Source organism: Scylla paramamosain, chromosome 17 (genome assembly GCF_035594125.1).
Source record: "Scylla paramamosain isolate STU-SP2022 chromosome 17, ASM3559412v1, whole genome shotgun sequence".
Classification (NCBI taxonomy): domain Eukaryota; kingdom Metazoa; phylum Arthropoda; class Malacostraca; order Decapoda; family Portunidae; genus Scylla; species Scylla paramamosain.
In genome coordinates this window covers 11,271,334-11,298,967 of record NC_087167.1, presented here as the reverse complement: position 1 = coordinate 11,298,967, position 27,634 = coordinate 11,271,334, and the positions used below count along the sequence as shown (strand labels likewise).

Genomic DNA, 27,634 nt, shown 5'->3' with positions numbered 1-27,634 from the left:
CTGCTCTTATCTAACGTTGCAGTGGGAGGACCGTGCTATTCTTGGGCAAGCGTGGGTACATCACAGGGAAATGCAGGCATATATTAACTATTAAGCATACCTTTCATTCACGTCAACATGAAGCGATGAGTATGTAAACTCATGCTGTCATTATTCAGGAGGATAGCGACGCCCTAACAAGGCAGCAACGATGTCGTTATTTAAGAAACACCATCAACTTCAGCCTTCAAAGGAAAGAGTAACCCCTTAATTGATATTTCACAAACGTTTTCTGTGACAAACCGCCATCTTCACCTCCCTCAGATCCACCCACGAGAAGAACCACCAATCATAACTTCGTTCTCCCGTGCTCTACCGTTTCCATTGGCTAACTGAATCAGTGCTGAGGAGGTTGAGAGGTGCGGGGATAATGTCTCTGTAATCGAGGAACAGCTGACGCCCCTGACGGAGTATTGACAGACGAAAACGAATGGTAGGCGGTCTTGTGTTTACGTTGGGAGGACGGGAGGGAGGAAGAGAGGGGAAGAGAGAGAGGCAGGCGGAGGGAACGATGCACGGAGTGTATATATATAATATATACTCGTATATATATATATATATATATATATATATATATATATATATATATATATATATATATATATATATATATATATATATATATATATATATATATATATATATATATATATAATAGATTCAAGATTAAAAAAATAATAGATTCAAGAAAGAGATGGGAAGGAATTGGTTCTCAATTAGAGTGGTGGATAAATGGAATGGACTCAGTAATCAGGTGGTTAGTACTAAGTCATTAAGGAGCTTTAAAAGAATATTAAACTTTTTTTTAAGGATGTGGATGATAGGTGGAAATATATAGGTATGTTTCATGCAGGAAAATGCTACGTGTAGGTCTAATGGCTTCTTGCAGCTTCCCTAATTTTCTTATGTTCACACACACACACACACACACACACCTCTTTAATTTTTCACGCGTCATGAATGCTGTTCGTTTGTTTGAGAGACTGAAAACCTGTGTTGTGACCAGGAACGTGTCTTGTTCGCCATGAGCTGCTGCAACCCGCATGCATGCAGTGGTTCCCAATACGTATACGTGAGAAGAATCGAGCATGAAATTAATGAAGATGTCGGTTCTTAAATGGCGAACATTAGAGCAACTCGTTCACAAGAGTTATTCGACATCCCTTGGAAGCACACAACAGCTGCAGCAGCAGCAGCAAAAGCAGCACCAGCAGCAGCAGCAGAAGCCAAATGGAGCAACAACAAAAAAAACAACAATTACTACTACTAATAAACAACTAGCTTTGGGCATATAGAATTTTCTTTCGTTCTTTCTTTCTTTCTTCTTTCCTTCCATCCTTTCTTTCTTTCGTTTTTTCCTCTTTTCTTTAGCTGGAGTGGTGTCTTACGAAAGTGAATATCTCTCCCCTTCTTTCTTGTACCTCGTTTACAATCCCTGACCATCGTTCATTCTTTCCAGAATAGTCGTAGTATTCCTAATGGTGTTCTCAAAACAATAACACTGTTGTTGCTGTTGCTGCTACTACTACTACTACTGCTACTACTACTACTACTACTACTACTACTACTACTACTACTACTACCAATTATGATGATGATAATAATGATAATAATGATAATAATAATAATAATAATAGTAATAATAATAATGATAATAATAATAACAATAATAATAATACCAACTCATCGATTCGTAAAACGAGTAACACAAATAACATTATCACCAGCTGGTGCTGTTTTCTGTTAAACACTCACCATTCTGCAGCCAGACCTCGCCGCGCGTGGACGTGCTGAGCCAGTATTAAGCCCATGGTAAGCCTCTCTCTCTCTCTCTCTCTCTCTCTCTCTCTCTCTTCGACCCGTCAATCAGTCTCCCAAGTTAGCCTTACTCGGAAATACGAAGTTCCTTGGTTTATATCATACTGAACGATCACCCTCGCTCTCTCTCTCTCTCTCTCTCTCTCTCTCTCTCTCTCTCTCTCTCTCTCTCTCTCTCTCTCTCTCTCTCTAATGCTCCCCATCCCGGATCACGTAAACAGCCTTCTCTCCTTTGCCATGCCGTGTAAATGAACAGTTCCCCCCTGACTGGGTGGCGGGCCGGTATCTGTATTTCGGATTCGTCATCCATCGTCGCCTCGAGCGACGCTGAAGACTGGATAATGTTAAAAAGTATTCATGCTTTTCCTATTGCACGTATTGTTTTAGACGTTATGTATGCTTATTGAGACAATATATATATATATATATATTTTTTTTTTCATGCATGTGTATATGTTTAGATATATGAGCATGGATACTTTATTTATCCATTTGTCGACATGTCTCATTTTACCGAATTATCTTACGACCCAACGTAGGGAAGAATTGGGAAAACTAGCTGACAGCAGCAGCAACAGCAGCAGTAGTAGCAGAAGGCGAAGCTCCTTGCATGTGTGAAGGAACGGCACAAAACATTCCACTTATTTATTTATTTTATTCTATCTCTTTATTCCTCACTTCTGTATTTTATTGACTTGCTTGTAGTGCGACGAATGTGAATTGGCGATGCCTACAATTGGCCGTCAGGTGCTATGCAGCAGACGAGACATCCTGAGGCTGAGGGGAGGATCTGCTCTATGATGGACATGAGGTGCACACTGGTTAGGAGGGGTAAAGGTGGTATAGGTAGGTACTCACAAGGAATGAGATCCATGAGGGGCATATACCTATGAGAGAGAGAGAGAGAGAGAGAGAGAGAGAGAGAGAGAGAGAGAGAGAGAGAGAGAGAGAGAGAGAGTTGGAAAGGGGGACAGACCGCTACTAAAGGCTTAAGGTCCCCGCGTCCTTTTATTTTTCGCAAATAAAATATTAACAACGTGTCGGACAAGGATGCTATTTGGCAGTGGATGGTTGAGACCCTGGCGTAATTGGCAAAATATGTTTTGGTCATATGTGTATTATAAAGGCAATTACAGGAGTAAATTTTGGGTAAACTGGCAGCGAAACTAGGTGTAGTCATGATAGATACCCTACCTACTCATCCTTTCGTGACGTCGATGTCACCTTTAACTATGACCTAATAGTAATCACCCATCCAACCAGCAGTTATGTCTTTTCGCCTCACACACACACACACACACACACACACACAACGATAGGACACGGCCCCACAAACCTTTAGTAGATGAGCCTTAATGGTCCTAATTGTTTCGTGTAGTGAATCTATCTACATTATAATCACGCTGGAGTGACTGTGAAAGGAATCTATATCCTGGGGTATTCGCTCCTCTACACATTTCATATACCAGGTGCAAAGGCTCGTCTTTATCACTTGATGCAATTTCTATTCTATAAAATTGCGTCTCTTCCTCGTATTACATCCTGCATGGGTGGGATTCCGGCTTCTACCAGGTACAGCTCCGGGCCTGCATATTTTCTGACTCTTAGCAAAAATTTCGACGCCCTCTTATATTGTACAATTAGCTTCTCGCGGTGGTGGGTGAGCCAGTCTCCGTTCTACAGAGGGGAGAGGACGTCATGGCGGCATGGAATACCCTGCCCTTGTTGGCATGTTGTGCGGCATGTTGTTAGCGAAGCAAAGTATAGCAAACTTTAGTTGATACTCGTTAGATGATTCGTGTAGTCTCGATACAGTACTCGTTTTTGCGTCGTCGCTGAACCACGCCCCCAACTACAGATAGTTACTACAATACGATAATGTAGTGAAGCGTGTTGTGAGCGCCACAGTGTCCTTTGTCTTCCCACGAATCACTAGGAACTTCGCTTTCTTCTCGTTCAACACCATATCACATTCCTGAAAATTGAGAGGCACATTTCTCTGGACGCGACCAGGAGTACCATTAGTAACTGCATGTAAATCCCCTAAAAACCCCTCAGCACCGACACTCCTCTTCAACATCCTCATCACATTGTTCATAAAGTAAATAACAGGCAGTTCTACGGGGGTCCTTGGCGCACACCCGCCGTGGCCGTGATAGTGGCGGAGCGGAGCACATTCCTGGTGCACACGTTGAGACCGATAGATACGAGTATATATAGATTGGTCGCAGCACCTGAATTAGCTTATCACGGAGCACTCTATCGTAGGCTTTGCTGTAATCAATGAATAATATATACAGCTTCGTTTTTTACAGTACTCTAAGTCATCTTTGGAGCCAGATGGCATCTTCTAAACAGTCTGGCAACCCTGAGGAGCGTACTCAAAAACGCTTTGTTCTCTAACCACGACTCTTCTCAAGGCCACAAAAAAAGATGATTAGCTAGCTTTTCAATCTTGTTACTCCTGTTGGTAATGTAGGAATGTTGTTAATCTGTCATCAGAGCCATAAAAAAACACCGGTGCTACTTCGGTATGCGATCTACATAGCCAACGTGATCTACAAGAGTCAAATTCTACTTTGGTATACGATCTACATGTTTCATTTATGTATTATGGCTTAAATAAAACATTCTACAAATACATATATTTATTTATAAAGTAATTACCATTGTATATATACATTTATTTTAGAAAATAACAATTTTTTTCATACATTTACTATAAAAAAAAAAAAAAAATTAAAAATTAAAGTAATTTTTTAAACAATTTTACTGATTTTATCGGTGAATCAAACGAACATCAGCTGGAAGAGCAAGAAATAGATCGTCAGTCTTTTTATCATCACACGCTAGTATGGGGATCCAAGATAGACGTGAGAAAAGATGTGTAGAGAAAGGAGTCGGTAGAATAGACAACAGAGGAGTCTTCTTATTGGGGCTTCATTGAGATTGGAAAGTAAACTCGGCACAGGAGAGAAGAGCTGGAGACAGATTGGCCAGTAAACATTAATGAAGTGTAGACGCATCAATAGTTATGAAGCAAAGAAGCAAACATACTTAGAGGCAGAGGCATTACTTGAATTACGAATGAATTTTTACAATTACATTACAGCGCCAATGAAAAGGTTCTCAGTGCGTCTTTCAAATGAAATCTGGAAATTTAAGAAATTGTAACACCATTTCACATTGATGTGGGAAAGTATGTATTTCATCTCCCCAAATTATACGATATGTGTTAGAAAAAAGTATCGAACTTTGCTGGACTTTTTATCATAAAGAACTTGTACTGCTGGATATATTATCATATGAGTTACGTACTATATAAGCCGAAATAATTAATGATAACGAATTTGATATTAAGATAAATAAATAAATAAATAAATAAATAACGATGATTATGATGCGCGTGCCGAAGATAACGATGCGATTCCATTTTCCACGATAACGATACGAGTTTCCACGATAACGATGTGATTCCATTTTCCACGATAACGATGCGAGTTTCCACAATAACGATGCGAATTTCCACGATAACGATGCGATTCCATTTTCCACGATAACGATACGAGTTTCCACGATAACGATGCGATTCCATTTTCCACGATAATGATACGAATTTTCACGATAACGATGCGATTCCATTTTCCACGATAACGATACGAATTTCCACGATAACGATGCGATTCCATTTTCTACGATAATGATACGAGTTTTCACGATAACGATGCGATTCCATTTTCCACGATAACGATACGAGTTTCCACGATAACGATGCGATTCCATTTTCCACGATAACGATACGAGTTTCCACGATAACGATGCGATTCCACGATAACGATACGAGTTTCCACGATAACGATGCGATTCCACGATAATGATACGAGTTTCCACGATAACGATACGATTCCATTTTCCACGATAACGATGCGATTCCAATTTCCACGATAACGATGCGATTCCATTTTTCCACGATAACGATGCGATTCCACGATAACGATGCGATTCCAGTTTCCACGATAATGATGCGATTCCACGATAACGATGCGGGTTTCCACGATAACGATGACATTGAAGTTTACCTACCTACATAGGTACTAGGACGAACCCTTCCTCCCCAAGGGTCCACCCCAGTCCCGTGGGTGTGAGGGCAGTGACGATGCAACCTTGAAGCGCCTCATACGTTTCGCCATGAGCAATGACCCACCACACACCACTCCCCAACCACTGTCATGAAGTGAGCCCTTTTCTCCCCTAAAGGACCCCTCGTACTGTCAGTGTCTGGTGCATGGTGCACAGCGTGCCCTCGTTCATGGCGAGTTGTTCAGCCCGATGTCATCATAATCAAAGGACCCGTACACACCCTCCACCAGACTCTATGGAAAGAGCCCTTACTCCCCATAAGGACTCCCCCCTCCGGGCAACATCTGGTGAATGGTAGACATTGATCTCTTGCTTATGGCGACCCCTTGCCTAGTGTGAAGCGCTGCAAGTGGACGACTACTATTGAAACTTGAGGCCGCAAAGGAAAAGAAGGACCTGCTGCCAGTTCCCTGCCTTGGGCCCCAGGCCGGACCCGACAACCACCTTCTTCCCCCGTGCGGCGCCCAAGGCCATCACGACCCTCAGCGAATTTTGGCCGAAAGTTCTCAATCGTCATTTAAATTTTGATCTGAATATAAAATCGTCGATGGTAAGTGAAAAATGGCTCTGGTTTGAAAATGTGCGAAACTTGGCTGATTAATGAAGCAAGTTGAGGCAGCTTTGCTCTGGAGTATTTAGAGTGTACCTTGTATGTTTCCTGCCCGTGAATATGCGCATGTTCGTGTGTGACTGGATAGAAACAATAATCCATTGGTAGTGCCTAGTTAATGGGGAACTTTACAAGATTATATATATTTTTGGATAGGGAGGATGAGTGGACTGCCACCTGTAGAACTACATTTTTTTTTTTTTGATGGTATTATGCTCTTTAAAAAGCAAAAAAAGTTTTTTCTCATCATACCCCAGCAGAAATAATCAAGGTGCGATTGGAAGGTTGTTTCTTTTACTCTATTTATTTATTTATTTATTTTTTTTAAATGCGAACTTTTGAATCTAGCCAGCTTCTTTCAATTGCCTGAGTGTTTGCTGCAGTATTTGGATCAGAATAATGTCGCTGATGATTGACAGTTAAAGGATGGTGACTTAAACTATTTAAATTAGAATATGCTGGCCATTCGTCAGAATGAATAACCGAATTTTCCGCAACTTCTCTCTGAATTATGGATCCCAGTGTTTCACGATTTCTTCTTTGTACGTAAAAATAGCGGCAATCTCCACCTTTCTTCAAACACCCAGGGATCATCAATTCGTCTTCCATGGTTTTGGTTGTCTTCTACTTCATCCTCGCTGTCGTTTGATTCTGGAACATAATCTTGCAGCATTCTGTTCAGCCTTCCGCGTACAGTGCTTTGTCAATTTGCACTGATTCTTCTTTAGTTCTTACCATTTTTTCACGATTGTTAACAGAAACAATTTGTGAGCAAACTTCACGACACACATTAAACCAATCACACATTGCTTCGGTACCTCTACCTGTCAATTCATGCACCGAATCATATGAGATATCTTGAATAAAAAAAAAAAAAGGTTTGCTAGCAAACTACTGTTAAATGCAACTGCCTTCGTCTCGTCTATAATATCGTTGTAAAACTCTTTAACTAACATCTGAAGGGTTCTTTAAATATTCACATCTCAATAAGCAGGTAAAATCATGGAAGGGAGTGCAGGTCGGCTATCGTGTCTGTGCCAGAATGAAGTGTGCTATTGCCACATGTAGTACCTTGTTGAGTCGGGACAGGAGCCTCGACACTCGAACAGACATTCCACTCATGCTTCAGACTCTCTCATCAGACATTCCCTCGAAACCAAGACAAATGTTTTCTTGTCTTTTGATAATAAAAGGAAAAGTATAACTTTTCTTGTTGTAGATCACAATATAAAGTGTAGATCGCATACCAAAGTAGCTTCATGATAAGTAGGTCGCATACCAAAGTAGCACCGAAACATCCTTAAAAAACCCGGGTCACTTCACCACAACTATTGAAAATTCATGGTGAGAGAGTGAAGCGTTTTTTGAATACACGCTTCGGAGTTGCCAAGCTCTTTAGGAGATGCTAACTGGTTCCAGAAAGATAAACAAAACCATATTTTTCGAACCAGATTCTTGTTTACATCCACAAATCATGTGGCATGTGTTATGAATGCCAAGCGCAATAAATAGACGCCAAAATGTGCGTGTGCGGGTGTAGGAGGGAAGAGGAAACGTGTCTTGGGAGTAGTGAGGCACACACACACTATGAGCTCTGAGCTCTTTCAGTAGGGGAACGGCTGGGTGGGTGACCAATAGACGACCGTAGGTGAATCACACACACACACACACACACACACATTGTAGTTACTCACACACACCACGGTATCCTTGGCTCTTCTCCCCGCCCCGCCCCGCCTTGCCCCGGCTCGCCGCTTTAAGGTAACAATTTCCCGTCTCTCCCTGTCAGCACTGAACATAATTTCCAGGGTCTTCCAGGTGTCTTTTAGACTCGGGTTTGTAGGAGAAGGAGGAGGAGGAGCAGGTAGTGGAGAGGAGAGGAGTATGAATGGGAGGGAAGAGGAGGAGGTACAGAGAGGAGGGAAAAAAAAAAAAAGAATCGGCGCCATATCATTTTTTCTTTTCATTAATAGAGTTTGCATTGTTTTGATATTCAAATTATCAATAGAAAAGTATGTCAAGTTATTATCCATAATAAAGTCTAGTCTAGCTTATTTTTTGTATCTCGAAAAAATGACAACTTCATAATTTCATTTAATTTTTTTTTATCACCACGTTTTAATATTTAATTTAAGACTTAAAAAACCTAAGAAATATATAGCAATTAATAATATTCAATAAAATCTGGTCTAGCAATTCATATTTTCAAATTTAAAATAAATCCGTTGCTGGATTTGCAAAAGTATTTCCTTTATATGGCGAGGAATTTGTGTTTTCTTTATTCATCTGGAAAGCAATTTTTTTTTTTTTGTATTCAGAATATGTAATAAAATGTAGTCTGGCTGTGTTTTATTTCTCGATATTAATTTTTCATTGTGGTGCCATTTGTAAAAGTTACAGATTGTTTTTTGGATTTTTCTCTTATATTAGTCAACCTGGAAATATTTTGATATATACGGTATAAGTTAAAATATATAGCAAGTCAGAATATATAGTGCATTCTGGTCTGGGCGTCTTCTTTCTTCTCGCGATTTTCAAAATTGCGGTACGTAAATATACGAGTCGAGACATTTTCCCTGCCTCCCTCCCTGTCTGTACATCAATGTTTAGCTAAAGTTCCACGTTTTTTCCAGATTCAGACGTGAAGGAAAGCCATAATTAACCACACTTACAGATAATTGACCACCAAAATGCTGAAAATAAGACTTAGTAAATTGAAGGATGCAGTCTAGTTCAGAGAGCCCACCATGAAAACAGGATAAGACCGAGACCTCCCTGATACCTCCCCGTGCTTCTTCATCAACATTTTCTTAAATTTCCAGGGTTTTCCGGACATTCCCAGGTATTTTCCAGACTAAAATGTCTAGATTGTAGTAGAAAGAGAAGGAAGAAATAAGGAATAGAGGCGGAGGAGGAGGGTGGAGAGTGGTGGTAGTTGTTGTTGTTGTTGTTGTTGTTTGTTGTTGTTGTTTGTTGTTGTTTGTTGTTTGTTGTTGTTAGTTGTTTGTTGTTGTTTGTTGTTTGTTGTTGTTTGTTGTTGTTTGTTGTTGTTGTTGTTGCAAGAGGAGAAAATGAGGAATGGAGGAAGAGGAAGAAGAAAGGAAGAATGGACGGGTAGGAGTAATAATAGTAGTAGAGGGAGGAGGAGGAGGAGGAAATAAGGAATGGAGGATGAGGAAGGAAGGAGGAATGTAAAGGAATGAGAGGAGTATCTGAGGAGTCAATAGCAAAAGATACTAATTAAAAAGTTATTAAGGAGGAGGAAAAGGAGGAGTTGGTGGAGGAAGAGGCATCGGAAGGAAGGGAGGAGGAAGAGATGGTGATGGTGGTGGTGACAGGGATGGGGAGGAAGCACTGATCATGGGAATGGATGGGGGATGGGCCAGTAGACGGGTCATGGTAGTGGGGGATTAACTGCGCGATATAATCTCAATTTTTTTTTTCGAACTCGGAGAAGCTGCAGTCAGTTATATATTATAAATGCTTATATTCAGCAGCTCATCAGTTAATGTAGTGGGTGATGAGTGCTACATTACTGCACGGACAGCTGAATCCGATAGGTGGAGTAGCTTGTAAGACACTTGTCAGCAGTTATGCTGTTCATAGTTGCCAATGATGTAACTCTATGCCTGTATTTCTTAATGACTGAACCAATAAAGACCACACAATACTCTTCCTCATTCGAAGATTAATATTATGAAGACGCTTCTTACGTAATATCTGTAAATTAATCGCTTCTTATTCAGTGAAAGTAAACGTCTTTAGCGACCTTTATATTGTTTTACTTACATTTTGTGGTTGAATATCTGTAAATAATGATGCGTGGAAGATGTATATGACCAGGTTAATGGAATACATACTTGAGGCATAAAAAATCAAACTAGCAGCGATACATAACTTGTGTACCATACCTGTCAGGACGGAAAAAATCTGGGAGGCTCGACATTAGTTCATATCGTGACTGTACATAAATACACGTATACATTCAAGGTATTAATAGGCCCTTTCAGCTGACTCACAATCCATTCTTTGAAAAGGTAGAACGTCTGCCGGAAGATATAATCTCTCGTAAGTTTCAGAGCGTAAGATATTTAGGAGGGAAAACCCACAGTCTCCCAACAAACGAGAACAAGCTCTATTGTTGTAGCTTTATCACTATCATTTTTGTTACTTTTGCTATTATACTTCCGTACACCCATCCTGCCGTAACTCATACCATCTACTATCTGCTGGGGAATCATTACTTTTTGCTCATCCTTCTTAAATGGAGACATCCTGTCTTAAGGTGAGTTTCCTGTCTGTTTCTGTTGAGTACAATAGTTTGTACGTACGTAGCTGAGATTGTATGGTATTGCCTTTAATGCTTGTTGCTGTCAATCATACAATTACCCTCCTCGCCTCGTTTATGTAGTTGCCATTTCGTTTTCTCTGTTAATTTATTGACACAAATTAACAAATGCTGTTTTATAGGTTTATAATAGTGATAGTCTTTTGATAAATATAGGATAAATAAAGGATGAATTGAGGCACTTCTGAAGCAAGGTTATTAGTATGCAATTCATAGTTGTATCCCGTACGAAACACAGCAGTGGACATTTGTTATTGGTCGCTATCAGCAGCAGGAGGCGGCTCCCTCCCTCATTATGGTAGGTGGTGATGTTTTATTATGTGTGAGGTCATGGTAACTTTAGATGATAAAGGATCATACTTAAGTTATTGGCAGTGTAAGGTAAGGCTTCAATACACGTGAGAACCCGCAAGATGTGTAGTGCGGGCCTCCCAGGAAGATACATCGGGGTCAGCGTCAGGCGGTGTTCCGTCAAGTGTCAGGCCAACACTTAACATGGGCGTGGTGAGCCAGATTCACACAGGTCCAGCTGTTGCGCAGAGTGTGACGTTTAACAGGTTAGCCGTTAGCTTATTATGGGCTTAAAAGTCTGGCAGTAATGTAGAAATTTTTCAGACCTTTTTCTTTTTCCACACACACACACACACACACACACACACAAAAAAAAAGATACTGGAAGCATGAATATAAAGTGTTTCTTTAGGAAATCTTTACAATAGTTGTACCACCTATTGATTCCCCTCCAGGTGAAGTAAGCTTGGGGATCTGGTGGGAAAGCAGGGTTTTAGGGTGGGGGAGGCCAAATTTGAAAGAAAAACACCTTTGGGAAAATCCCCCCAAAAAATAGTCAACAAACAGGGGATATCCACCCCCCACCACCACCACTACACTTGCCCTTGCTAATTTCCCCATGTCCTCCATTATGCTATCCTAACTAGTAAAATTGCAGTTTAACACAATACATCCTATTTTCTTTTTCTCCAGCTCTGTCAACAACAAGCTTGGGAACCAGGTGGGAAAGTGGTGTTTTAGGGTGGTGAAGCCAAATTTGGACATTTATGCAAAAAGTCTAAGGATGAGATGCCATATTTTGAAAACGGGAACTTTTCAGCTTAAGCTAACTTAAACTAATATTGGGTTTTGTCTTCCCCTGGAACCCCCTTAAAGGCACTAACCTAAACATGTGTGTCTTCATGCATGACAGGGCCCCTTGTCATAGAGGAAAGAAAACAAAGAAATTCCTAGAAGACAATGGGGTTGAGGTCTTGAATTGCCTGGGAAGTCATGAGACCTCACTCTCATTGAGAATGCATGGAGCTAGCTGAAGAGAAAGCTGAGCACCATGGAGACTGACTGAGATGGTGTCTGTAGTGAAATTGCAGGCTGTGTTCATGAATATCTGGTGCTGTGAGTTGGAGAATCAGTCCTACCTTGACTGTCTGAATAATAAAACATTGTTCTTTCGATTGTCCTAATTTATTTTGCTAAAAGTGGTAGTCCCAAGTTTGATTTGCAATGACTGTAGTACATGTAGTGTGGTGAAGATTAGATGTTATCAAGTGGTGTTAGATTTACTCATCAAGAAATATCGTCAGTTACAGTGGTGACGTATACAGACGTACCTCGGTACTCGACCATAATCCGTTCTGAGGTGGTGGTCGAGCACCGATTTGTTCGAACACCGAAACCAATTTTCCCATAAGAAATAATGGAAAGTATTTTAATCTGTTCTTACCATTAAGAAAAATACCTAAAATATTATAAGAACGTGTATCTAAACAACAATAAAACGTAAATGTGCACAAGCAGTACATGATAAAGATAAATAAAGCATTACGAGTATAAACCATTTTGTTTCTGTTTTCCTCTTTGCCTTCCCCTTATCACTGTCTTTCTTTGGACCCATTATTAAGGGCTAGAGCAACACGAAAAAGTTTAAATCTGGGAAGAAATACTTGAACAAACTGCGTACGTCTTACTCCGCTGGCGGTCTGAGTCGAACTGACGCTTACCCGCTGGCCGAGAAGGGCTGAGGAGCGCGTTCGGGTCGACTCGGCTAGTCGAGTACCGAAAATCTGTTCGAGGTCCGATGCATTTTCTACTCGAATTTTTTGGTCGAGCACCGATTTGGTCGAGTATAGAGGCGGTCGAGTACCGAGGTACGACTGTACTTTAATAAAAAAAATTTTTGACAAATTTTTGCATTATGAACTATTTTTGTTTTTAAGATTCAGTACAAGATTGCCCTTCTGAAAGATTAATTTTTTGCTTTCATTAACAGTAAACCCTTAATATGATGAACCTTCACAAAATGACTGATAAAATTAACAGTTTACCTAATTCTGTTGAACAAGCTTTGCATACAACTGGCTCCAGGACTCATATTTATCATAGTGCATATGGTTGACCACAGTTGTGTTCAATATCCGGCATAGTGATCAGCATTTGGGTATAGTGAAACTCCCCTCGCGATCCAGCTTTATCTAAGTTCTCTAATAAACATTAATTAATTGCTTTTTATTCAGTAGATATTGTTAATAATTTGTCTATAATTTTGTTGGCTTCCTCTTGTCACTGAAGGGTGGAGCTAAGTACAGAAGGGGAGGAGGGAAGGGTCACATTACAACCTATGGGTGCTCAGAAGAGTGCTGGCACACACGTCTTGAGCCTTTGGAGGTCAGGAGATGTGTGTGTGTGTGTGTGTGTGTGTGCGTGCGTGCGTGTGTGTGCATGTGTATGGCAGAAATATTCTTCAATTATTTTGAATTCTGCAATATGAAGTAAGCTTTCATATAAAAAAAAAAAAATGTACTGATCTTTCTTCCTACCAGAGGTAAGCACTTAAGTTTATGCTAAAAGCATGTTCTTATGACATTATTGGACATAGGCATAGGTTTCTCCACTTAATGTTGTACGTACATCTCGTTCCTGGATAGTGCAGTGCTCTTACTCACACCTTCTCTTGTTCAGTCCTTCAGTCTATTTTTCTTATAAGACAACCCAATCATCAAATGGTGCTGCATGTTGCCATCTCCACTGCAGTGCTGCTCAGTCCTTTGTAATTTGATATAAATACAAACTTGGATATACACTTCTTTGCTCTTACCACCATCCTTGTCCTCTCCAAAGCCACCTCTCAGATTACTTTTGCTGCTTACATATAGGTCTGTGGCTCATTCCATGTTTACACTTAACTTGAGCAGTGTTTGTTTGGAGGTTCTGTTAATTTGATCAGGAATCATTCTTGGGAGGCAACAGATAAATAAATATGTAGAGGGAAGTGGCCAAGTATTGAGGTCCTAACAGGACTCATGATTGAGTCAGTGTCTGCCAAAGCCCAGGTGGATTTTAATTGATCTTATTGTCCCAGTATTATACCTGCATGTGGTAGCTTGGAACTACAGTATTATACCAACTCAGAGTTACAGTTTTTACTTTGATACACACTATCCTACTTCTTATCCAGTGATCCTACCACTTCTGTAAAGTTTTCTTTTTTTTTCTCTCTCTCCCCCTCCATGCTTGCATAGGATGGAGGTATGATACATAAGCTCATACATCTCTGTTGATTGCTGCTTCTGCTATATCATACACTGCTTATGCCATTCACTTATACACAGTTCTTTATGTATCTGCAAAATCAGTTACCACATTTTGGTTTTGGTTAATCTTCCTCCACATGCAAACATTTTTTTTTCTCTCCAGATTTTTGGCAGATAATTTTATATTGCCAGCTAAATAGTGTAATCTGCAACAATATAACTAATTTTTCACTCTTATCTTTATTTATTTCCACTCCAACATTACTAGCCTTTAACTGCTCATACAACTTTCCCAAAGCAAACTGAACAGCCAAGATGACATTATGAATTCATGCCTGACATTCACATGTCTTCTGGATATTATGTACATTTCCTTTACAAACACACACAGTATGAGTATATGGGCATCTCTATGAAAAGCTTTGATTCTGTCATGTAGCTTTCTACCCATTACTTACCTATATTTGTAGCAGATCCAAGCTCATTGTTATGTGCCTTCTCAATGAATGAAGAATAAATTTTCCTTCCTTAGTTACCTTTTTTTTTACATTTTTTTTATATATAATTTATTGAAATTTATTTTGTCTAATGGTTTTGGATTTTACTGCACACTGTGTTGGTCTGATCAACGGACTTATTTTTCTGTAATGGCCTTTTTTTGTGTGCTTCTCCTTCACATTGTAGTTGGCTTTATTCAGTCTCGCCAGATTACAAGTTGCATCCTGGCATTTATAACTTATCTTTCATATTAATTTTGAACATTTTGGTAGTTAAACAATCTGTGTCCTTGCCATATCACTCTCCACTTCCAATGATCTCTTTCCCAGTCTGTTAACCCTTATTGTATTGCCACTTACTTGCAACCACCCTCCACTGTGTTACGTGCCAGTGTCACAAAGGTTCCTCCAAGATTATTCATGCTGATCAGTTTATGAAAAATATTTACACCAGTGTTTAAAAAAAAAATTCTTTCTCACATTCTATTCCTTTACTATATTTGTCAGTGTTCCATCCAGCTTATCTTTTCTTATAAATTACTTCAAAATATTCCTTTTATATTTGTATTTATTTTCTTAGTAGCCTTAATCACTTCATCCTCCTCTTATTTATCATGTATTATATTTTTTGCTGTTCATCCTTTGTTCTGGTATATTTCTCTGAATGGCCTTCTTCATGTATATAAACCTTCTCAGATTCAGCTATTCCTTACCCTTCCATTACTACCACCTTGGGTATAGTAGATTTTTGTTCTGTTGTTTTGAGTTTTGCTTTACAGTGCAAGGTATTCAGAATATTCTAAATCAGAATTTTATGAAAAAAAAAAAAAAAATGCTGTACAGGTGGTGTCTGCTGCTGTGTTGTAGGAGTAGTTTCCTAATAGAACTGCAGTTCTATTTATTTATTTTCATTCATTTATTCATTTATTTTTGTCATACTTATTGTCTGGTATTGGTAAATACTACATCTGCTAAGAGGTGAGGTATTCATGGTGTCAATAAAGGTCACTTGAGTGCATGGTAAATTTATTAAATCATTGGAAAAAAGGACTGAGCCTGTACAGGTGTTTATGAAATCTTGATAAATCACAAAAATTATGTGAATCAAAGATATTAAATTCTGTTCTCTTCAAGGGGCTGTGATAGATTCTGTCACTCCTATAAAGCTGATCTCAGATAACCCCTCCATAATTTAAAATTACTTTGATCACACGTGATCATTACCGTCAGTGATTATCTCATCATGTTGGTCTAAGTGCTAATCTGCTTCAGGTTACAGTGCTTTAGTACTATTATTTACAGTAAATATATTTTTATGAACTATCAGTTATAAGAAGTAACAGTGTATATTAGTTTTTCAAACTTTCACATTCCTTTTACAGTAATGACATTTTTATAAGCTACAGAACAAGTGTGCAGACATTTTCTAAAGTTCAAATTTGTCCATCACAAAAATACCACTTTGCTGCCCACCTCAATCTATGATCACTTGTTGCAGGAAGATATTTATTGCTGGACATTTTTTTTCTTCTGTTATAACAATGACAATGAAGAGAAGTCATCTGACTGTGACATGATGAAGACACTGGTGCCATGTCTGGGATTGTATAAGAATTGTACAGTTTGCAAGATTACTTGTTTATTGTATGGACAAATATGACAGTGAAAGAATAGAGGCTGTGGAATTAATTAAACATAATCAAATCAACACACTGTTGAGAATGTTTATGTTGCTATTTTGGATGTTTTCACTTCAGTATGTAGTTTGCACATCTTTATGGAACTTGGTGCTTCATTTAGTGTTTCTTTTGCATATGTATTTATAATTAACCAGCCACAGTCACTAAATATATGCACTAATGACAAATAATCCTCTCCACAGTTGGTCCTTGTGCTTGGAGATCTCCACATTCCCCATCGGGTCAGTTCACTTCCGGCAAAATTCAAGAAGTTGCTAGTTCCAGGACGCATCCAACACATTCTGTGCACGGGCAACCTGTGCACCAAGGAGAGTTATGACTATCTCAAAACCTTGGCTGCTGATGTCCATGTTGTGCGTGGTGACTTTGATGAGGTGAGTCTGTGTTGGAGAAATTATTCTTAGTTATTATTACTGTTTGTTAAGATGGCCATGTGACTTACAAAGGTGTTAGAGTGAACTGTAGTTTCATTTCTGTAGTGTGCATATTTTTCTTGATAAATTTATTTGTGCTTAGTTGCCATTACTTGAAATACTAACAGAAAATGTGGATATGAAATTATAAATGTGCAAGAAATTAACATAGAATATTTCAGTGAAAGAAGTAAGTTTTATGGATTTATGTGATCTGTCATTGTTTACAAGATGTTATTCACCATGTGAAGTGACTGTAAAGACCAGACATGTGGAAGATGTACCTAATGATGTAACAGGCAGTATGACTTTTGCACTTCTGTAGTGGTCAGTGAACAATGATGCCATGAATGAATAGTGATGAAATTCATCCCCTCATTGTGTTAAAAGTTAAAAGGTGTGAATGTTGCAGAAATTAATATAGAAGAAATAGTTAAGGGAGATTTCAAGACACTTGTGGATTGATACCAGAAGAGCAGTTCAACCTGGGGACATTTCTGATTCCCTTCTCAAACAGGGACTCCAAAACTGTGTTCTGTTGCCATTTTCATTTTGAATTTTGAGTGAATCATATAGGTGTGTGTTCACATAGTGCAGTATGAGAAGAGAGTGAGTTGTCATTGAGGGCAGGCTGTGACTGTTTAAGAAATCTCCCAGGAAGAAATTACTGTTTTGGTAGGTGTCTGGTGCTTCTTGTACTAATTAGTGTTATTTTATTATTAATATACTTGTTGCTTATAATATCTGTCACTATGGTCAGTCGTCTATTCCACTGCTAGTTTTGCAAAAATAGTTACCTTTATAAGTAATAGTGTATTGTGAGAAAATTGTTGCATTTCAGATGCAAAAATAGTCAGTTATGGAGGTGAAACTACTTTGGATTGCTATTTGATTGTCTGAAAATTTTGCATTGAAGTGGACACACTTGTACAAGTTAATATATTTCTGTTCCTTTATTGATCTCATATTTTCATCCTTAGACAAGCTATCCGGAACAGAAGGTGGTAACAGTTGGACAGTTTCGGATTGGCATGTGCCACGGCCACCAGGTGGTGCCTTGGGGAGACCCCGCAGCACTCTCCCTCATTGCAAGGCAATTAGATGCTGACATCCTTATCTCTGGTCACACTCACAAGTTTGAAGCATTTGAAGCAGAGTCAAGATTCTTTATCAATCCTGGTTCAGTAACAGGATCATATAGTGCACTTGATGGGTAAGTCTGAAACAGTATATTTAGAAATAATTAAAATTAATTTGGTAATTTGGCTGTAACTGAAAAGAAGTGTGCATTTGAAATATGGCTACAGAAGAAGGATGAGGTATCATATGAGACATAAAAAGAAAAAAAAAAGTTTAGTGGTGTGTAATGCAAAAATGAATTGGATGAGAAGGGATTTAAGAAGAAATTATTTTGATGGGGTATGTAAGAGAATGTCTGTGGAATAAAGAAGAGTGGTTGTGTATGATAGGGATGAGTGTTCAGTGGTTGAGAATCTGTGAATGGTGATGCAGCATTAATGGAAGATTCTGATTCTCCTTCTGACATTGATGTATAGGTTAGAGACCTGGATGTGGAGTAGGATAACAGTCAAGAGTACATGTGGAAATAATTAATCTGAGAGGTGTGTGTGGAGTGATGACATGGGAGGGTGAGAGTAATGAAAGCGTGTGTGAGAGATTTAATGTGAGTGTCTTTAAGTGGTGTAATGGGTGAAAAAGCACAACGAGATGATATAGCCATATGAGAGGATGAAAAGGGATGAGTTTACAGTGTATGTGAGCAAAGTAAAAGCTTCTGATAGAAAAGCCAGGTCACTTGGAAGGTGGAAGGATAGGGTAAAGAGGTGTTAGTAGAGGCCAAGCACTTAAATGAACAAGAAGGGAATGTTTTGGTTCGGAAAGGTGTGTGGTCTGGACATCCAGCATGCTGCAGGGAGGCTTATTGAACACCTTGGCATTAAGGAATTTAAATGAAGGTACCGAGTTCAAATAAGTTTGATCGGCCTTTCCCTCAATTACTCTGACTTAGCAAGGCTTTACTGCAGGTCTGTGGGATCCCCCCATCCCACAATGGAAGGGTGGAGAGAGAGAGAGAGAGAGAGAGAGAGAGAGAGAGAGTGTGTGTGTGTGTGTGTGTGTGTGTGTGTGTGTGTGTGTGTGCAGTGATCAGTTGTATGGAGTCAGTTGTATGGAGGCAACATGTATCTTCTCTGGTTGCCTCATCGTGAAGGAATTTGAGCAACCTGGTGTTGGAATAGTTATGTGTATATATTAAGAAATTTATAATATATATTTTTACATTACATAATTCCTTTCCACATTGTATTGAGGAAAACATGGTGAAAGGTTATTCTTCTTGATAGATGACTCTTCCCTTACTCCAACAGAGAGATCACGCCTTCGTTTGTACTGATGGACATACAGAGTTCGACTGTGGTGACCTACGTTTACCAGCTGATTGGTGATGAAGTTAAAGTAGAAAGAATAGAATATAAAAAAGTAAACTAAATGTCTGAAAAGATAATAAGTGTTAAATAGAGAAAGAATGTTAGAGAAGGCTAATTGGCCTTTTCTAATTTTTCTTTAGTTAAAAGGCTTGGATAACTTGGCATTGTATGTCAAAGCACCATATTGAAGTACATCAGAGGTGCAAGAGCACTTTCATATATTACTATAATTTTTGCACTCAGAAGATTCAATAAGAACATAAGGCAGTAAGGTCAATGTATCTTTTATTAAATTTGCTCACAAAATCCGTATTCAGTTTTGTATCAATTTTGTCACTGTGTTATTTTACTTTAAGACAGTAGAATCACTATCTGTGCTGCCAAAATGTTTTTAGGTACTCATGCACAGCTAGAAATGTTCTATATCCTAAAGGCCACCTTATTGTATAATCTCTTAAATCTACATTGTCTTAGGTAACACATACGTACACACCACTCACCAGTTCAGTGGTTTTGTACCTGGTTGTCACCTTACAGGTTGAGGTTTGTTGTGTTCACAAGACTAGTTTTTTTTTCTTACTGATGGGTGAGCAGTTAGTGTCTTCCTTTAACAAGAATTGGATATGTGGTGGGAAAAGTCTTGGCCTTACCCACAGATTGGGCAACAATGAGCTCTAAGCTCTCCTTGGGAGAGAGTAGCTGGCAGTTAGGAATTTAACACATGATCTCCAACAAGATGCATGTGCACACACACACACACACACACACACACACACACACACACACACACACACACACACACACACACACACACACACACACACACACACAGAGAGAGAGAGACTGCATAGTGTAGTGGTTAGCACACTTGGCTCACAACCAAGAAGGCCTGGATTTGAATCCCAGGCATGACGAGGCAAATGGGTGAGCCTCTTAATGTGTAGCCCCTGTTCACCTAGCAACAAGTAGGTGTGGGATGTAACCCAAGGGGTTGTGACCTCACTGTCCCGATGTGTGGTGTGTCAGTGGTCTCAGTCTTACCTGAAGATCGGTCACTATGTGCTATGAACTCTTTCCGTAGCAAAACGGCTGGCTGGGTGACCAACACACACACACACACACACACACACACACACACACACACACACACACACACACACAAATTGTGAGTTTAAGGATATGGAGCACATACAAAACAATAATCCTACAAATCTTACATGAAACTTCACATTTGACCACAAGTTAGCTGTTTGTTGCTCAGGAAACTGATTTGCACACAGCATTTTCTTGAGCTTGATGATATTTGTATCTCTCCACATTATATGAATTTCACCAAATATCAAAAACGTTGTATAAATTTGTCAATGGTTGAACACTTTTGTTATGCCTCTGTCTGTTGTCAGTTGTTATTGATACAGTTACTCAAGTATTTTCATTCCACTCACTTTTCACTACAACACTACAGAAGCAGAATGTTAATAACCTTGATAACACCATAACAGAATGTCAGGTATTATCAACCTCAGTGAATGGAAGTGGTGATTCTACTGTTCTACTGTTATTATAAGTTTAGGAAAATTGCTGAAGATATTACAATCATGATTTGATGTTTTGAGATGTCAGAATTAATTGCTATTTAATTATGTAACTGTTAATAATAGCCATCAGTGAAGCTGTATTTATCTGAATGAAAAAGATCTGGTGTTTTATATAGGTATATATAACTAAGTATACAGGTAAAATATGTTGTTACACACGATATGATCATATCTGATCCTGACTTCAAATTATGGAAGATAGTTATATTTACTCAAATTCCATTTGTAAGTATTTCCATATTTTGATACTGTATTATTTTTGTGGAGAGTTTTGCTATTAAGTTGTGATTTTGAGCATTGTTAGTAAACTTGCAGGTATTTTGCTATGCTAGATAGCTGAATTTGTTTGTTGATTACAAAAACTGATATGCAATATACAGTGCACTGTGCAAATGTGCACTGATGGTGTAGAGTGCTTCCCCTTAATATGGAGAAGGTAAATTAATATATGGAGAGATTGGTTCCAGATACATGAAAATACTTATGGAAATTAGCAGATTTTACAGTAAGTATAAAGAATTGTTTAATAGGATGATGTTTGTGCCATATTGGTCAACATGTCAAGGAATGGTTCGATGACTATGTGGGTAATTACATCGAAATTGACCAGCAAACAGTTCTCGCCTTTACTCAGTCATGAATTTATGGTCTCTTGTGTGAAAAACATCCAGCTTCTGTCTGGTTATGCTTTTGGTGATGGTGCATAAACATGTTTCACTCAGTGCAACCTGTCCAAGTTTAAAAAAGTAACAAAGACAAATTGCAGTCAGTGTTAGAAGAAAAATAATAATAACCAAAGAAGTGCACAGACTTGGTACAAAAGAAAGGCTACAACTACTTGGATATACATTCAGACTGTTAATTAAATTGAAACATAAGAAAATGATGAGTAATAGAAAACCAGTCATGATGCAGTGCATAACAGGGTTTCAGATTCTATTTGGGATTAGTGCAGAACCATTTATGGGAGACCTCAGCTCAAGAAAGGCTGCTATTTTTGAGGCACTGTTTTAAGAGGTAGCACTGTTTGAAGAAAATCTGATGGAAGTACTGAGCCACTGATATTTTCAGTTTTTGATATTATACATACATATTATGGATTAATTTCTTTCTTATATCTGAGGGTGTATTTTCACTTAGGCATTTATGTAAATGAACTGACAAAATATGGCAAGGCTACACTTTTCCCCGAGTCAGTGAACCTTTCCTTGATCTGGGAAATTGTATGGATATATTGAACAACTGTTCTTGTCTCAGCTTGTTTCTTTAATATCTCCATCTCCTCAATGATCAGTGGCTTGGAAATCTTGCCATGGTGCAACTCTATACCACATTCTAATTAGAGACTGGAAACTGTTTCAACCTGTAACTTGTGGTTATTTAATGAATGTTAATTGTTGGTACAACCAGATATCACCAAAATAGATTTTTTGTAAATCAAAGTGGAAATGAATCTAAGCTACCTTTATAGTGAGCAGCTAAAACAGTGTTTACATGAGGACTGAGAGAGACCTGAATGCCTTCCTGCCCTACAACTTGTATCATCGTGTAGAGCAAGGGGATGGATGCCTTGTTCCTTCTTTTTGTCCCATTTTGCCATGTTTTATGACATGTAGAGAATATGGACATGCCATGTCCCCTGGGTGACTGTACCACTGGATGTATGGATCATACTGTAGTGAGTAAGTAAAGTGATTACTATATCTCTATATTCTCCACAATGAGTTTTTACTAACATAACAAAATTTAATATGCAGGGTTGACCACTTCCATCAAATACAAATTGCACGTTTGTGTTTGTGACATTTCTTATATACTTGTGGTTTTGCATTTCCATTTTTTTACCTATTAATTTTTTTTAATGTCCTTGGCATATAGCACACTGGCTGGCAATTCTATTTTTTTATGTCCTTGGCATATAGCACACTGGCTGGCAATTCTGTTGCAACTCTTCTAGTTGGCAGCTAAACTAGATGGGGTCATCCCTTCTATTTTATGGAGGCCTAGATAGTTGCCACTTCCCTGTGATGATATATAGGCAGGCTTCTGAGGCAATTGCTGATGGAGATAGGGCTGAGTGGAAGCACATGGGTATTCAACCACTCGATGATGGCTTGAAAAATAGCCAGCTTTCAGTAGGACTTGAACTTGAGTTGCTGAGGTCACCATGTCTGATTGCTGAGCACCACCTTCCCTTTTTCTGCAAACACAATCTGCCCACAAAGTTACCCATGTTCCTGTAGTGAAAATAGTTTAACATTATATTGTAATATTAAAAAGATTCGGTTATAAACAATTTATATATATATATATATATATATATATATATATATATATATATATATATATATATATATATATATATATATATATATATATATATATATACACCATTCAGTGCTACAGGAAATTTCCAGTCTTCCTGAAATTATACATTGCTTTTTATAATATATGTAAAGGTATATTTATGGATGAGTAACTAGAGATGGGTTTCACCTCTAGATTATGAAAAAAATACTGATAAAATCATCTAATAGGATCTAGAAGACAGTAAATTGAAAGTAATGGCAAAATACTGAAAAGAATACATTCCCATTTGTTGAGTTCAACTCTCATGAGTGGTGCCTTGGTCTGGTAATGTATGAGATGTAATGAGATTCCAGGAAGACGATGGAAATATTAAGATTCACGTTACATTCTTAGTACACTAGTTTTAAATACCCCTTAGTTTTAAATACCCCTTCTACATTGTTAAAATATGTATTTTGCACATACAATTACCTGTTACCAATTCCATTTCATCATTTAAGAGGTACTGACTTGAGATTATCTTCATATAATGCTGATATATAATACTGATTATTCTAGGCAGCTGAGTGGATAACATGTTCATATGTTAATGTGACGGGTGACCAAGTTTTTTTTTTTTTTTTTTTAGTTACTAAACAAAGATAACGCTATTATAGCCTAAAAAAAAAAAAGTATAAAGTTTTTGCTCACTTACCTGCTTCATATGACTAAGGAATAGAGTGGAAAACTCCCTGACCACAGAGACAAAATAAAATAGCCCCCCTAATAATAGAATACATGGAGGTAAGGGGGGGACCTGTCATAGAAGCTCCCAACCCAACGCCCAATTCCTCATCCTTTGACTGCACAAGATCCATGCAGAGGGGAGGTGTGGTGGTTATGAGTCATGTGAAGCAGGTAAGTGTGAAAATATTTTTTATACCTGAAAAATGGTTTATTGCACCATCTGCTTCACATGGCTAAGGAAATTAATCCTATATTAAAAGGAGGAGGGAGTACATAAAGCAAGAGTGGGAGAGAGGAAGAAACATGAGTTGGTAATGAGGAACACAAACATCTTGATATTCATGGTATGTATACAGGCTCCTGAAAAGGTATATGGCTAGGCTGTAGAAATGTGCTCATTCACCTTATAACTCTGGCAAGAACAAGTGTATGGAAAACTGCAGAAACTGAGACCAGAGGTGAGGAGTTGTATTGTGCCCAGCCTTAGTACACAATATCACTAGCTGTGACTATAGGCCCAAGTGAGAACGTGTCTCCCCATTGGTTCTCTCCAAGGATTGATTTGACCAACTTTTTCCTCCAGAGACTGAGAAGTGGTAACACCTGAATGTTGTGTGCCTGAACCCTGAGGGGTTCCATATGATCCTTGTGCAATGACTTATTGGCATGGTGGATAATTTCCTGAAGCAAGCAAGACAATGCATTCTTTAATAAAGGTCTTGATCAATCAGAAGGGGAGACAAAGAGATTCCTGAGCTTAAGTGACATGATGTTCATCCTCTCCTAAACAATGTTTAGGGTCCTCACTGGGTAGAGCAGTCGTTCTTCATTATTGTGACCCACAACTACATTGAGGCTATTGATGTGGAACTCTTGAAGAAGAGGATTCCATATATTTTCCATCATAGGCACAACACTGGCAGATACAAAGCTATGAGGTCAGATCCCTGTTAAACCAATTTTTAGGACAAGGCCTGGAATTTCTTTTTGCAGTTGTCAATGACACCAGGTGAGATTTCAGAAAGGTTCAACAGGGCTTTCAGAACATCACGATTCCAAGAGGGGAGCCTCACTACCCCTCCTAGGAACTTGAATCTCAAGACTTGATGAGATTCTTCAGAAACAGGCCATCTGTCGAGTTAAAGCCTTTCAGTGCAAACACACTATTAAACATGGCCTTGTAATGGCTGAGGCTGACATGTGGCAAGACTCGTGTAGGAAGAGAAGAAAGCTAGTGAACTTCTGGCTGGACGGGCATGAGGAACACAAGCTGTGGCACCTCTGGAGAAACTTCTCCACTTACCTTGGTAGTTTACAGTGGTGGAATGTCATCTAGATCCCACCACTGCCTTCAACACTTTTTGGGAATAGCCCTGAAATTGGAGGAGTCGCTTGGTAAGTCTCCAACCTACTAGCTGCATTGCATAGATGATGTGGTGAAACCTGTGAAAGTGGGGTTGATAAAGAAGCTTCAGCTGCATGGAGTGTTGAAGGATAATCCCACCAGGTCCAGGAACCATTCTCTCGGAGACCAAAATGGGGCTACTGGGATGAGCTTGACCCCTGTTGAATGGTAAAGCTTGTTTATCTCCTTCCTAATGACATGGAAGGGAGAAAAGGTGTGCAGCTCTATGTGGTCCCAGGGAAAGAGAAAAGCATCCATCACCACTGCCATTGGAATATGAAATGGTGACATAAAAGTGGGGAGCTTTTAGTTCAGACAGGTGGTGAACAGGTCCACTAGAGGACAGCCACTGAAGTTTCCACAGACTGTTGCACAACTGGTGATGGAGTGTTCATTCCATAGAAATGACTTGGACCTTCCTGCTGAGGCCTGATGAACTGGGTAAGGAGGGTGACTGAGTTCACCTCTGCCCACTGAAATATCTTATGAGGATGGCTAACTTTGTAACCCCTGCCTTCTTTAGGTAAGATACTGGTGTGGTATTGTGTGACAGGACAGCCACTGTCTTTCCCTGTAGGGTGGACTTAAGGCTTGGAAACACAACCTGATTGACCTCAACTCCAAAAGTGTAATGTGTTCCTGTTTCTGGAGGAACCATTTGTTGCTCACCTCTGCATACAGAATGGATGCTCCCCCTAACCTTCTAACAACATTTCTGTGTATAGGTGCAACTGTGGGTTCTCCTTCTCCAGAGACTGGCTGTGAAGATGATTTGTGGAAATGAACCACCAGTGAAGGTCCTGCTGACTTCCTGAGACATTGTCACTTGATGAGACCTGCTGTAGTCCTGTCCTAGTGGGTGGACAGCTGACACTGAAGACTTCACATTCTGTGCTGGCCTCTTAGGACTAGGTGTGATAGGGAGGTGAGATATTCAAGCAGAATTAATCACTCTAGACCCAGAGGACAATTCTAACTTGTGAAGGTTTCTATCACTTCAAATAGTTAGAGATCCTTAGTTGAGAATGGAAAACTTTCAAAGTTGTTGACCACATCTTCATTCACAGGAAAGTTGCACACTGTCTGGGTTCCACAATGGACTTCTTCCAGTTGATGATGTTGAGAACTTTACATAAAGCTAGGAGTGCTTCCTTTAATCTCAATGCCTCTTGTCTGGAGGTAGCCAGCAGCAACCAATCTAAGTATTGAAGCTGATGAATCCCTTGCTAGTATATAACTGCTGAAAGAAGAACCATCACTGGTGAAAACCTGGGGAGCTGTTGACAACCCAAAACAGAGAACCATGAACTAAGCTTGATTCTCCCCAGACTGAGCAAAGAAACTTCATGTTCTCTGGGTGGACAGGAATCTGAAAGTAGGTGTCTTGTAGGTCCACTGACAAAATCCAGTCTCTTGCAGATTGCTGACATCACTGATGTGTTGGTTTCCATCCAAAATTTCATTGTGAAGATGAAGTGATTCAGAAATGACAGGTCAATCACTAGACAAAATCTGTCCATGGCTTTGGGTACCACAAACACCTGGCTGTAAAAACCTGGACCAGGCAGTGCCAACTCTATGGCTCCTTTCTGTAAAAGTGTGTACCTCCTCTTGCAAGGCCTTGCTTCTCTCTGAGTTGTGAGAATAACTCCCAAAGTGTCTTTGAAAAAAACAAAAAAAAAAAAAAAAAAAAAAAAAAAAACGGTGGATGACAGGCAAACAGAATGTGATAACCCTCTCACTGAGTACCTCATCACCCAGAGCTCTGCACCCTGTGCTTGCCATTCTTATCAATCCTGAGAGAGAGAGAGAGAGAGAGAGAGAGAGAGAGAGAGAGAGAGAGAGAGAGAGAGAGAGAGAGAGAGAGAGAGAGAGAGAGAGAGAGAGAGAGAGAGAGAGAGAGAGTGTCAAGGGAGGAGGTTCCTATTTGCACAACCCTGCCTTGCAAGTGCCAGGTATGCCCTAACCTTTCTGGGTAGGTCTGGAGGGATTGGGGTGGCTGGGTCTCTTGAAGGCAGAAAACTGCCTCTGTGGCTGTTGG

The 27,634-nt window shown here is 39.3% G+C and overlaps 1 protein-coding gene across 4 annotated transcripts; it reads left to right on the top strand.

Annotated features, from left to right (window-relative positions):
* The first annotated feature begins 1,784 nt into the window (after positions 1 to 1,784).
* On the top strand, positions 1,785 to 22,873 carry LOC135108474 (vacuolar protein sorting-associated protein 29). Of its 4 annotated transcripts, none has more exons than XM_064019528.1 (4): positions 1,785 to 1,851; positions 16,877 to 17,068; positions 18,088 to 18,320; positions 19,495 to 22,873. In XM_064019528.1, the coding sequence occupies exons 1-4, from the start codon at positions 1,849 to 1,851 to the stop codon at positions 19,613 to 19,615; spliced, it is 549 nt and encodes a 182-aa protein (XP_063875598.1). In that variant the 5' UTR covers positions 1,785 to 1,848; the 3' UTR covers positions 19,616 to 22,873. The 4 variants fall into 4 exon arrangements, with proteins under 4 accessions (XP_063875598.1, XP_063875596.1, XP_063875597.1 ...); XM_064019526.1 differs by lacking the exon at positions 1,785 to 1,851 and adding an exon at positions 10,737 to 10,892; XM_064019527.1 differs by lacking the exon at positions 1,785 to 1,851 and adding an exon at positions 11,111 to 11,253.
* The last annotated feature ends 4,761 nt before the right edge of the window (positions 22,874 to 27,634 follow it).

Coding starts and splice junctions, on each gene's coding strand:
- LOC135108474 (XM_064019525.1), top strand. CDS start 11,274: ATGTGTGAGGTCATGGTAACTTTAGATGATAAAGGATCATACTTAAGT. Junction 17,069..18,087: donor TGCGTGGTGACTTTGATGAG/GTGAGTCTGTGT, acceptor TTTCATCCTTAG/ACAAGCTATCCGGAACAGAA. Junction 18,321..19,494: donor TCATATAGTGCACTTGATGG/GTAAGTCTGAAA, acceptor TTACTCCAACAG/AGAGATCACGCCTTCGTTTG.